The following is a 13,910-nucleotide window of genomic DNA, read 5'->3' as shown; positions in this document are numbered from 1 at the left end:
CAAGTGGCACAGGTGGTTGAGGAGGTCCCGGCTCTTCCAACTGTCTGGTGTCGACGTTTTCTTAGGCAGGAGGGACACTGAAGCCTAAATTTCTCGGCATTGCCTTGCACCGGTTGGTGTATGAAAATGTGTAAATCTGACCCTTTAAAGTGCTTGGGACACTTTATGGCTGAAGCTAAAGCGCTGTTTAAGTGTACTTCATTTACCTTTTAAATTCTTCCAACTGTTCAGCTAAACAAAAACAAATGTGTTTTCAAGCCATCAAAAGTGCTCGAGTTCCCAAAAAGTCCTTTCAAAGCTTGAATACAGCCAACATGATGTAAATTCCCAACAGGATCTTTATCCCAACTCATAGACATTAATTTCTTTAATTCAATCAGGTAAGGCAGTTAGGAACAGTTTCTCATTTGTATTGCCACACTGGATCAAATTCAGGGTTAAGTGTCTTACACAAGGATACTTTGGCAGAGGACAGTCGGAGGCAGGATTCCAACCGTTGGCCCCTTGGTCAGCTGACTGAGCGACGACCGCCGGACATGTTGCATCCAAAACAAAGCGACTAACAACTATTTTGATAGAAAAGGTAAAAACTGACTAAATGGATTGTGGAGCAGCTGTAAGTTTTTGGCCTCACACTTCTGAAGTCGAAGGTTCGATCCCGGCCCCGCCTGTGTGGAGTTTGCATGTTCTCCCCGTGCCTGCTTGGGATTTCTCCAGGAACTCCGGTTTACTCCCACGTCCCAAAAACTTGCATTAATTGGAGACTCTAAATTGCCCCGAGGTGTCATTGTGAATGCGACTGTTGTCTGTTTCGATGTGCCCTGCAATTGCCTGGCAATCAGTTCAGGGTGTACCCGGCCTTCTGCCCGTTGATAGCTTGGAGAGGCTCCAGCACTCCCGCGACCCTTGTGAGGATAAGCAGCTAATAAAATGGATGGATGGATGGATAGATAGATGGATGGATGGATGGATGGATTGTGAAGCATACGGACAGTGACTCAGCGGCTCTTATTTAACCATCACCTGTTAAATTCCAATCAGAGTTCTTGAAGGTAAAGTGCAATGTATGCACCGTGTTCTGTGAGCTACAGAAAATGTAAAAAATGCATAAAGGTTCTACATTTTCAACAAAGATTTTGTACTGTTCTAAACAACATGACACAGAACAATAATTAGACCAATTTGGAATTTGCCTCGAATAAAAAGGTGCAGTTTTTGACTCATTGGGTCCTGAGGCTGCTTCAGGTTCAAGTACATGTGAATCACAGCTGCAAATAACAATTATTTTCATAATGCATTTAGTTCACTACTATGTTATTAATCAGTTGCAGGGGAAAAAACAGAAAGGCCGGTTTGCTTAATAAAATAATACTAATTCTCATTTTGCTTGAAGCCAAAAATAATCAGTTTGCTTTGATGGAGGACAACACAAATATGAATATTTGCTTTTGAGATGCTGTAATCAGGGGATTGGGACAAATGATGAATAAAGTAACAAAATAGTGACTTTTACTTGAGTTTACGCTAATTTTAGTCAACATTTAATGCTCTTAACGTATAACAGATAGGAACATCACTAGTTTTGAATTATTAGTGACGGACGGATTTCAAAAAGCCGCGCCCAAGTGCTCGCCCCTGAGAGGGGCCAGATTCAACACAACACAGGAGGATTGTTTTCCATTTTAATGGCATCAGTAGCACGTTATATAAAAACTTGTTTCATTTGGGTAAAGATTCAAACGGTTCTGGGACGCGATACAAACTGCGATGTTGCTTTGCAAAGCGATCTTTATCCCAAGTCACGGACGTGCCGCCCGATCGCGCGGACCCTTTTGCCGTTTGAGTCAGCCCCGGGGACCTACCCACATCCAGACGACATCAATGTCACATTGGACTCGAAAAATGACTTCATTGACTCGATATCACCATCAGAGTGTTTCATTGAGATCAAATGTGACCCTTTACATTGGCCTTGGGCATTGTGGCCATGTAACCATGAAGTCTTAATGGAACACGTACATGATAGCGCCTAATAACTCTCTTCAGGATGGATTTGGCCACTGTGTAAATTCAACATGAGACCTGTTGTTGCAGTGCAACAGCACCATTTAGTGGCATATTTCGGAACTAATGTTGCACTGTGTTGCTGTTACCAGCTCCCAAAAACATCCACTGCGTCGTCGTTTTCATTGAATTCATTAAAATATTAATGACTATCCTTGTATCCACAAGAAGCTTCAGTATTAGCTGTGCAAATAAAGCATGACGAATGCACAGATGGGCCTTTTTCTGCTCACGACAGATGTAGTTTAGGACCACCATTTGCCTCACTCAGTGGTGCTGGACTCCTTTGAATAGAGTTGATCAGGTTATTGATTGTGGCCTGTGGGGTATTGGTTCCCGTCGTCCTGTGCGACAATGATGAATTCACACAGTGTTGATTGGCAGGATGTCAACCGTTGGTGAGGAAATAAAATATTTTATCCGTTATTTTTGTGTGGGGGTTCTTATGTACCTCTTTCTTCTTCTTTTTCTTTCGGCTTGTCCCGTTAGGGGTCGCCACAGCATGTCATCTTTTGCCATCTTAGCCTATCTCCTGCATCTTCCTCTCGAACCCCAACTGCCCTCATGTCTTCCCTCACCACATCCATAAACCTTCTCTTTGGTCTTCCTCTCGCCCTTTTGCCTGGGAGCTCCATCCTCAGCATCCTTCTACCAATATAGTCACTCTCTCGCCTCTGAACCTGTCCAAACCATCGAAGTCTGCTCTCTCGAATCTTGTCTCCAAAACATCCAGCTTTGGCTGTCCCTCGAATGAACTCATTTCTAATCCTATCCAACCTGGTCACTCCGAGCGAGAACCTCAACATCTTCATTTCTGCCACCTTCAGTTCTGCTTCCTGTTGTTTCTTCACTGCCACCGTCTCTAATCCGTACATCATGGCCGGCCTCACCACTGTTTTGTTAACTTTGCCCTTCATCCTAGCAGAGACTCTTCTGTCACATAACACACCAGACACCTTTCGCCAGCTGTTCCAACCTGCTTGGACCCATTTCTTCACTTCCTGACCACACTCTCCATTGCTCTGTATTGTTGACCCCAAGTATTTGAAGTCCTCCACCCTCGCTATCTCTTCTCCCTGTAGCCTCACTCTTCCCCCTCCACTTTTCTCATTCACGCACATATATTCTGTTTTACTTCGCCTAATCTTCATTCCTCTCCTTTCCAGTGCATCTCTCCATATTTCTAATTGTTCCTCTGCATGCTCCCTGCTTTCACTGTATATCACAATATCATACCATAGGTTTTTATAGATTTTTTTAATTTTTATTTGTAATTATTGTAATTGTGTTAATATAGGGTGTCCCTAATATTATTTGCAAATTCTTTTACATGTTGAAAATTATTCAAATTATAATAAACATCAAGTTTACAAATATTTAAAGTATGTATACATTTTTTGGACACCGTGTATATATATTATATTATTGATTTGTTGTGTCATAGAGTATTTATTTTGTCTTTTTATAGTTGTATATTCTATATTTTAGATGTGTTTTTTATACATTTGTTTTGACATATATATGGATTTTGTTTTTAATGATCATTTATTGCTAATTCTTTTTTTCTTCCAGTCATCAATCTTGAATATTTGGGATTATTATAGGCTATACTTGACTGTAATGATGATGTGCTGATGGTGGAAGAGGCGCTGAGAGCCCGCAGCATGTTAACTTTCTCTTGTATTCGTGTTTGCCACATTTGGTACCTTTATGTGTCATTTGAAACGACTTGTACTATTACAGTGTTTTAGCTGTGACATTTAGTGGGCAAGCATTTTTGTCAGCATCATCATTTGCCCGCCGTTTTCATCGTAAAGGGCTTTTCCACCAACCAGCTCAGGAACTTTTGAGTTCAAAAGGTTCCTGTGGCCCATGTGGTTTGCCTTTCTATCGCGCCCATTAATTCCCTGTAGCTTAAGCAAATATGGCTGGTTTTCTCATTAACTGCATGCCAAAATGAAAAAAAAATAAATAGAGATGCTGGTAACTCACGCCTTTGAGGAAACAAAGAAATTAAAATCTGAAACATAAACACAAACACACTTCGTCATGATCTCTAAATCAATCAGAGATTGTTCACGTATGTGGGCACATGCGCATGTCTACCGAGTTTCCTGACAGCGAGCCGGTAACCGAGGTTAGAGAAAATTGAGCTTCATAAATGGAATTAGTTCCAAAGCCGAATGCCACCGTGGCAGTGTGTGAACCTTTTGGATTCAGTCCAGATGAACGTGACCTAACACTACTGAGCTGGTGTGTCCAATTTTTTGAAGTCGCAACAACACAACTTGAAACATCAAAGTGACAAAATGCATTTACAAACACAAACACCCCACCCAATTTCTTCAGATGGGTAAAAAAAAACCCACAGTGCGAGATCTCCGATTTCAATTTAGCTTGCAACTGTCCAATTCTGCAAACACAAACGTGAATATAGTGCACGCGGACTCACATTATACAGCTCATGCACCTACATCATAAAATCACGTGATTTTTGTTTACGTCGCCATATTGCCAATCAAACAAAGCATTATTCAATGCTAAGTCGGTTGGAGTCGACACGAAAATGTCTTATAGCACGACGCCCAGAGTTTTGTCCGATACCGTTAAACATTTAGAAGGTGATAATAAACGAAGGTACGTGGAAAAATGAGAGACACTTGGCATAGAGGACCCATATTTAATGCCGAAGGCGATTTTTTCGCCAATAAGAAATTGGACTGTTAATTGGCTTCTGCTTGTCTTGGACAACTGAATCTACACATGTATCTGGTGAGTAAGTTGTCAAGATTTACACAGAAGAGTTTGAAAGCGTATAAAAGTCTAGAAGCATACAGATACTTTGTTAGAATAAATCCGACATAGTGACGGGTTGACAGCTCGTGAACGCGGAAGCGTATTCGGCTTGTTGCGGGTTTCGTGTAGGTGGGCGTGTGTGATGTGTGGGTGAGACGGACTGCGCATGCGTTTTGGGTCAGAATCGAGTGTGAGAGGAAAAAGAAAGTTGATTCACGGCGACCCGGAACTGTTGTTTGCAAAAAGAAAATAAAGCAAGTGTAACAGCAAGTCGATGCTCCTTGATTTTACTACTCCCGCCATTGAGCTTCGGAGTTGCGACGCGAGAAGGGAGTTAACCCCGAGCATTTAAAGCTGCAGACTCTTAAAAAGTACAAATGTTGAATTGAATCAGGATTCTTTGATCTACTTGTCATGTTATTAATGTTGGCACCTTTCATAACCAGGTGGAAACTTGAGTGTCAGTACAGTATATTACCCGTTTAAGGCATTAAAAGACTATATGATGCCGACTCGCGGGATTGAGAGATGAAGGTGAAATCAGCATCGCGCAAACCAATCTGGTTAATGTTAGTCTATCTTCCTAACGCAACGTTAGCCCCGTAGGCTGTGGAAGTTCTCCGTTAATTTTGAGTACCGGCGAAATTGTGGCTCTTTTTTTTTTCACTGTGACAAAGACACTCCACAAATGGATCATCATCATCGTGTACACAAACAATGTAGTTTTTTTTTTTTCCATTTTACTTTAAACAAATGGAGCACTTCCATAACTTGCAGAATATTTGTGCTATTCAAAGTCAGCTGGTTTTAAACATATTAATGTACTGCTATGTACTTCGTCTTTCTTCTTTTCCTTTCGGCTTGTCCCGTTAGGGGTCGCCACAGCGTGTCAACTTTTGCCATCTTAGCCTATCTCCTGCATCTTACTCTCTAACCCCAATTGCCCTCATGTCTTCCCTCACCACATCCATAAACCTTCTCTTTGGTCTTCCTCTCGCTCTTTTGCCTGACAGCGCCATCCTCAGCATCCTTCTACCAATATACTCACTCTCTCGCCTCTGAACATGTCCAAACCATCGAAGTCTGCTCTCTCGGATCTTGTCTCCAAAACATCCAACTTTGGCTGTCCCTCTAATGAACTCATTTCTAATCCTATCCAACCTGGTCACTCCGAGCGAGAACCTCAACATCTTCATTTCTGCCACCTCCAGTTCTGCTTGCTGTTGTTTCTTCAGTGCCACCGTTTCTAATCCGTACATCATGGCCATGGCAATGCACTGCCATGTACCAATTGTTTTAACATTTCACAAAATTGTTGCTAGCTATCTTATGTTGGATACTCAAGTACAGGTACTAAAATATTTGTTAGCTGCAGCCTTACATTCAACTCACCCATCATATGCTCAAATTGTTATTGTTTCCTAAAACCCTTGATTTAGGTCCCTGTGTGATCAAGTTCCAAAAAATATACTCCTTAAAATTAGAAAGTTGCATCTGTAATGATGAAAATGATGAGTAAAACTGCACCTCAAAGAAAAAAAATATTTTGAGCGTTATGCATTTTTTGCAGTGCCAACCTAAAATTTAAAGAAAAAAACAAAAATAGAAGCAAATACATAAAAAAACTGGACATTGTGATATTGGAACAAGTTAAAGGTCGAGTGTCATCCCTATAAACATTCTAAAATAGATATTGAAATGAAAAATACATTTAACATTAATCACTTCAATGTCTACACGAAAAAACAAATATGAACGGAGAGCACGTCTTCCATGCGCAATGTTGCGGAGGTCTCATTCGACATCCAAGTGGTCGCCATATTGGCTGCCTCTTCTGTCCGTGACGTCACCCCGGACATTAGCTATTGAAAACGCGCTGTGGCCCCTACTGTGGGGCACGCCCCTTCAGACACGGAAGCTATTTTCAAAGACATCTCACAACCAAGTGAAGTGTCCGGGGCAATATTACTCTATTGTTTCGAGCCATATTTAGATGACATGCGGATCACGGCCAAACCACCTCTCCACATGATCCACCTTCGCACGGTGGTGATAAAAGCCCACTTCCGCGGCGGCGATGAGCCCCCACGGCGACGAGCCACTCGGGCCGACAAGGCCAGCGGCCAGCTCGGCCATGTCAACAGGTAAAACTAATAGAAACAAACAAGTCCGCTAGAGGGAGCTCCTGCCCCTTAGGTCACTTCCTGCTTCTTCGTAAAAACAAATCTTTTCATGGCGGGAGTTACAAAAAGCCGTATACGTCAAAATCATGTTTTGTGGTGAAAAAAGGCATAGGTCCATACCGGCTGCCATTTTTTCATTAATAACATACTAAAAATCATGTATTCCATGACGGTGGCCCTTTAAATACAGTATTACATTGCATGATAGCAAATGTTGAATAACATGCATGTCAGCAGATATAATGGGCTGAATGCCAAGACATTAGAAAAACATGTCTTTTTGAATACATGAATATATAAATAAGTGTAAAAGCCTGCAGACAACTATAAATGGGATTTATTGTTCTCAAATTTGTAGTGCACCTGTGCAAGATGTTAGAATCATGTCCCTATTGCATTTTCCAGCTGATATGTCACATCTATAGTACCTCTACCCATTCCATTCCATTTTCCAAGCCGCTAATCCTCACAACATAAAATTCCCAACCTCAAAGTCTTTAGCAGCCAGGTTGGCATTGCAAATGAGAATCCGTTCTCCATTGGCTCACCTGAATGAATGGTTAGGTTTGAAAGATATGAAAAACCTTTCAATTTAGCTTAAGATAAGATCTTGAAATCTTTGAATAGCAGCGTTTTTTTTTTAATCCAATAGGTGTCAGTAATGAGGAGTATCATATTCATTTGCTTCAGATGCGCAGAACTAATTAGTGCGTTGGAAACACAAAGGCACTTAAAGTTCCTGGATAAGTCCTGAATCCCATTTCGTCTTGTCAGCCTCAAAAAGATTATATTGGATGGGCTCTACTTCGAAGGCACCTTCTCTGTAGTTTTATGGTTTATTTGAATTGGTGGTTGACATGACATCTTGCCATTGATACATAAAATAAACTGATAATTATCACACGAAGTTTCTGATGATGCAGGAAACAACGAAAAGACTGTAAATATTCATGACACCAACCAAAATGAACATAAGGCCAGAATTTGAATTTTGCTAACATGAGATAGACTGAGGGCTTCTAATTTTCTATTTCCTCTCAGGACAAAGAGCACAGAAAGTCAAAAGGTTATCAGGAGCACCAGGTGGCTGACGTCATCGTCCCGAGTCCAATCTCCCCCATGCAGTTCCCGAAGTTCTGGAAGAGCCAACAGCTGGTCTCAGGTGGATCCCAGGAACAAGACTTGGGCTCCCAGCGCGTCTCCAAGAGGCACCGCAAGCTCCTGAAAACAAGTCCTCCCAACCAGCACACCAACGACTCTTCCTTTTCTCCGTTGTCAGGATTGTTTCCGCTCCATCGCTGGAGGAAGTTCTCCAGCATCATGGAGCAACGTCGGCAGCTCACCAAGAACATGTGCGCCAAGTATAAGAGCAACATCTCCAAGACCATCACGTGGCACCACATGAACAGCTTTTACGTCGAGGACAAGCACAAGCTCCTCTACTGCGAGGTGTTGTGGGCAAATTATTCCTTCTGATATAGAGAAAGGTTGAGCATTGCTTGGAGTGCATACCTACATTATAAAAATGACTAAACTGACTATTAGAAACCGGTGTTCATCGCCATTAAAAGCACTAATAATTGGATTTGTAGCTGTGTTATGAATCAACCAGTCACAGTAGATCCATGCCTAATGTGAGTCAATGGACAGCAGCCACTCTGGTTAACCCCAAATAAACTTCTGATGTTCTAGCAATCTTTTCCTGACATTTTTGTAGTTACATCTTGCAGCAAAAGGCAGTCTGATGTTTTGTTTGGGACTGTGTTTTTCTTTCTCCGTCATTTCTGTTCCAATCTAAACTTTGTATTATGTATCAGTAATCATGTGGTTTGTTACTTGCACACCTTTCAGTTTTGAACTACAAGGCAGACTTTAATGGACACCATATATTCCCTTCCATAGGTGCCCAAGGCAGGGTGCTCCAACTGGAAGCGGACCCTGATGGTGCTGGCAGGCAAAGCGTGGGACCCGCGGAACATCAGCCACGACACCGTCCACTACCACAACCACCTGAAGACCCTGAACAGCTTCGACCAGCACGGCATCATGCAGCGGCTGAGCAGCTACACCAAAGTCATGTTCGTGCGAGAGCCTCTGGAGAGGGCTGTGTCGGCATACAGGGACAAGTTTGAGAACCCCAACAAGTATTACCACAATTTATTTGGAAAGCCCATCATCTCCAAGTACAGGCCCAACGCATCCAGGTCGGCCTTGGAGTCGGGCAACGGCGTCACCTTCCAGGAGTTTGTCCATTACCTGCTTGACGTGCACCGGCCCGTGGGGATGGACATTCACTGGGAGGCGGCCAACCAGCTGTGCAACCCGTGCCACATAGACTACGACTTCATCGGCAAGTTCGAGAACATGGCGGAGGAGTCCAACCTCCTGCTGCGCTTGGTCAGGGCGCCACGCAACCTCACGCTGCCCAACTTCAAGGACCGCAATTCGGCTGACAAGAAGACGACGTTGCAGATCACGCAGAAGTACTTTGCGCAGCTGAGTACTTTGGAGAGGCAGCGGATGTACGACTTCTACTACATGGACTATCTCATGTTTAACTACTCCAAACCTTTCCAAGATCTATACTGACGGACCCCGTCGACATTCGCCGCCGCCACTTCTGCAGCTACTCTACGTTTAAGTCATCTAGTTAACGGATTTTTGTTTTTTTGGTTGTTTTGAAACTCTTTTGGAAGACATTACAAGATGCAAATATGTGCATAATGCTGCATTTGGTTTGTGGCTACCACTTGACAATAAGCATGCCCTTGTAAAGGGTTTATGAATGATTTCATTAGATTGCTTATGAGCACGTTTGTTCAGGCTTTCTAAAGCCAAAGTTGCTATCAATCATCATAAGTGTGGGAGTTGGACCAGAATATAATTATATTTAAATTTTGTTTTATAAATGAGCAATTTTACAATTAGATGTGTTGCAAAAAAAAAAAAAAGCTACAACAGTTATGGGCAGCTATTCAAAAGCTGTTTTCTTTTTGATGTCGAGTTTATTTGTATAGCACTTCATCTTAAAATAGTCTCAGAGGACTTCACAGGCCCATGGTTGATAAAATCTCACCCGGCCCCCGACCCAAAAAATGTCAAATCCATCACCAATCTAGAGCTGACATCAGAGAGGAAAAACGTTTTGCAAAAGCCGTCCACTGCGGTCGCTAATGCCCAACTTTGACGTGGAGACTCATGCATATAGAAAAAAACAGTTTTGGAATCGAGACACGCTGCAGTAACTGACATCAAGACTCACACGTATTTAAGAAAACAAGATTGGAATAGCTGCCCAGTGTGCCCCCGTGCAACTTTGACATCGGTACGAGTCATGCTCCATCGTAAGCAGATTATAACTGGATCTTATGAACATACAAATGAAACTAAAACCATTCATATGCCTTTTAAACGGGTAACACCTCATTGTAAAATGGTGCCTGTTTGTGTGAGGTTAACAGTACTATTGACTTTCTAAAAATGCAATATATAATTATTAATATCATTATCGACGAGCACACCCCGAGGTACTTTTGGAATTATAGATGTTTGTGCTTCATTTTGGGGAAAACACAATAAAAACTGGTTTTGTAGTATTCAGCAAGTCGAATACAAAATAACAACAAATGCCTTTCCACCAGTTGCGTTTGCTACTTGACTTAAAGCAGCTCCGCCGTCTGTATACCTCTATGTATCAGTGCATAGTAATACACATATTTGATGTACATGGTTTTGCTAAACATAAACCCAAACAAAATGGACTACATTGGAATCCCATTGGCCCCTCTCTCAAATATGTACAGTGCTGCCCACTCTGGAGCCGTGTGCACTTATGGTAGCATTTTTGTACTTTTGTGGTATTTTAGGTTTGTGCTTTGAAATCCTACTTGTCACTTGGAGGTATTTACTTGGGCATCCAGGTATTTACAGGGTACAACGTGTTGCTGCCTGTTTGTGGTACAGACTTTCCAAAGTGTTTTGATAGCAGTAATGCAAGCAACTTTGTATTTACTCAAATTAAACAGATTTGGTCCTTTGACAATCGAAATATGTATAAAGAGCAAAGAAACGAGAATTTAGTAGAATTTTGTGCCAAAGTTTTAGACTTTATGCCAACTTAATAATTGCATTTATTTTTAAATCTCCTTTTTAAACAGAATCTTTATCAGTCTCTTTCTGTTTCTTTTTCCAAGCAACAATTTTTTTACTTGTACTTTTGCATTTTTTTTCTCGCCAGAATTTGGAAAGAACAATTTCCTCACTGACCACCCCCCCACCCCACACACACACACCAATAAAAAAAAAATGTCATCTTAATATATATTATAGTGTGAATATGGAATGTTTTCAGACACCTTTCAATTTTTCTCTCTTTGTTATATTGCAGCTATTTCCTATGCTCACCATGGGATGTCTTGTCTGGAAGGAAAGCGCTGACAGCATCAGGAAAGAGAATTAAATTATTGGACTTTTTTTTTTCTTTTTTACATGTAATCAAGTGGTGATTCCCAAACTTTCTCTGCAGAGCCCCTTTTTTGTTCAACAGAAATTTTTCGCCCACCCCTCCAAAACGGACAAACATACACATATTGTTTTCAGATTCCATTGCTGTTTATCTCACACATTGTGATTAATATAAACCTCAAAATGTTTTGAAAAAATGAAAGTGAACTGCCTTAACCTGGAGGTTGTACTAAGTGTAACTTTTTTCAAGCACCTTAACTGTCTAATTATGTGCAGGGTAACAGCAATTCATGCAATTTTTTTCATTCATTCATTCAACCTGTGGTGCCCCCCTCCTCCCTAAAATTGCTTTGCGCCACCCACAGTGGGCCATGTCCTACTGTCCCCCTAAGCTCACAATCACATCCTTCCAGGTCTCACTGTCATTGCCCATGTGAGCACTGAAGTGCCCCGGCAGAACGATGGAGTCCCTCAGGAGAGCGATCTCCAGCAGCCCCTCTTAGGACTACAAAAACGGTGGGTCCTCTAAATTGGTTTTTGGTGCATAATCACTAACAACAGTCAGGACACATCCCTCCACCCAATGGCGGAGGGAGGCTACATTCTCGTCCACCAGGGTGGCCAAGCTGTGCGTGGAGATGAGCTCGACTACATCTAGTCGATCTCGAACACCCGGGCCCCATCCCTCCCGGAGAGGTTATGTTCCACATCCCTGGAGCCACATTCTGTAATCGGGCATCGGATCCCCAAGGTCCTTGCCTGGACCTAACCCTTATGGCCCCACGGGAAGAAGGACCCACATTATCCTTTCGGGTTGTGCTACACGAGCCCCACGCGTGCAGGCCCGGCCACCAGGCATTCGCCTTCGAGACCCTGGTGTAAATCTAGATCCATTTATTTGATTTGTTATAGGGGGCCATTTGTCTGGTCCCTTAACTAGGACCTGTTTGCCATGAGTGACCCTGCCAGGGGCATAAAGACAACTAAGCGCCAAGGATCACTGGGGCACACAAAGCCCTCCACCACAATAAGGTGACTGCACAGGGAGAGGCTGCTCTGCATTAAATATAAAATGGATATTAGTGGGGAACGGGGGTTATGCATCTGGTGAGATACTGCGCCCAATGCAGAATTCATGTCCGCATTAGTTTTACAACTGAATTACAGTTCTTTGACAAACACCTTATAAATAAATAAAACCAACATGGTCTGTAGGGTCCGGTCTTGCTTGATCACAACTGGGAATAATTTAACATTTTGAACATGTTTCAGTTTGTCATTCATAAATCACAAAAAAAATCACTTTCCCAATTTTCTACTAAAGTCTCGTGGCAAAACTTTTCCCAATGAGTCGCTGTGAACTGCTCAGTCAGTAACACTGTACCCAACGCTACATACACACGCGCGCACACATACATGCTACACAAACACTGTATGTATCAAACCTAGTCTGCAGCCTTGTATAAGCTTTTATCCACACACTTTATTGTGTACAATTGTATAATGGGCATTCAGATGACTCTATATTTTTCTATGTATTTCTATATCTAGACACACACATATCGATACATAATCAGTGCTTCTTGGTGTGAAGTTAAATTGTTTTTGTTTTGATGTCATTGATTGTGGTACCATGCGTCGTCAACTGCGGTTTAAAAAAAAAATGAAAGGCTTCAGACAAAGTTGGGCCCCCAAAGAGTGGACTGTGCTTGGTGTGCATGCTTGCACAACTTTCTGACAGTTGTCAATCATTATACAATTCAATCTGGAACGAGTTCCCAGCATTTGCATGCTCCTTGTTAGGAAAACAGACATTGCATCCTGCCAAGTGAGCAAACCAGCAAATATCTGTTCTTGTATTTATTGGGCACAACTCTTAACATGCAAGCTTCTTTGTGTGGGCGTGGGTGCTCCATGCAATGAAAAATCCTCCCATGAGCTCATTTCACCCTGCTCCCCATTTCCAATTTAATGCCTGCATTCCAATTTTGTTTCCCATGTATATAACGTACATATCTGATTGGATGCAGACAACATAGTAGTGAACAAAACACGGAAAAAAAATTCAAACATTACATATCGTTTAGTTGGACTACAGTGACCCTTCACATTCATTTAATTAGCAACGTGAGCCACCATATTTGTGTGATTTTTCTCGAAAACAAAGAATGAGAAATTCAAATGCCAGTAAAATCCTCCATCACAAATCAATTGAGGAAAAAAAAACATGATAACTTCCATACATGAGCTATTCTACTGCTCTTCGCACAATTGTATAAATTGCTTTTAGGCCAAATGGCGCCATTTGAAACAGTAGGGTCATTTTGAGACGCCGACAGGGCAAACACCTAAGAAATTCAGCCCATACGCACTCATTTGTAGTTATTCTTAATATAAAGTTAT

At 41.9% G+C, this 13,910-nt stretch overlaps 1 protein-coding gene across 5 annotated transcripts in view; it reads left to right on the top strand.

Moving 5' to 3' along the window:
• The window catches only part of LOC133498198 (carbohydrate sulfotransferase 8-like), a 213,942-nt gene extending 200,538 nt beyond the window's left edge, over window positions 1-13,404 (top strand). For 3 of the 5 annotated variants that reach the window (XM_061814747.1, XM_061814748.1, XM_061814751.1), the window contains 2 exons: window positions 8,085-8,492; window positions 8,946-13,404. In XM_061814747.1, the coding sequence (XP_061670731.1) occupies window positions 8,085-8,492; window positions 8,946-9,632 (1,095 nt within the window). In that variant the 3' untranslated portion in view covers window positions 9,633-13,404. Of the gene's footprint in view, window positions 1-4,602; window positions 4,837-8,084; window positions 8,493-8,945 lie in introns of those variants that run through there. The other 2 variants (XM_061814749.1, XM_061814752.1) reach the window with 2 other exon arrangements.
• Window positions 13,405-13,910: the final 506 nt, after the last annotated feature.

This window comes from Syngnathoides biaculeatus, chromosome 3 (genome assembly GCF_019802595.1).
Source record: "Syngnathoides biaculeatus isolate LvHL_M chromosome 3, ASM1980259v1, whole genome shotgun sequence".
Lineage (NCBI taxonomy): Eukaryota > Metazoa > Chordata > Actinopteri > Syngnathiformes > Syngnathidae > Syngnathoides > Syngnathoides biaculeatus.
The sequence above is the reverse complement of the archived record's forward strand: the minus strand, read 5'-3'. Positions and strand labels throughout refer to the sequence as shown.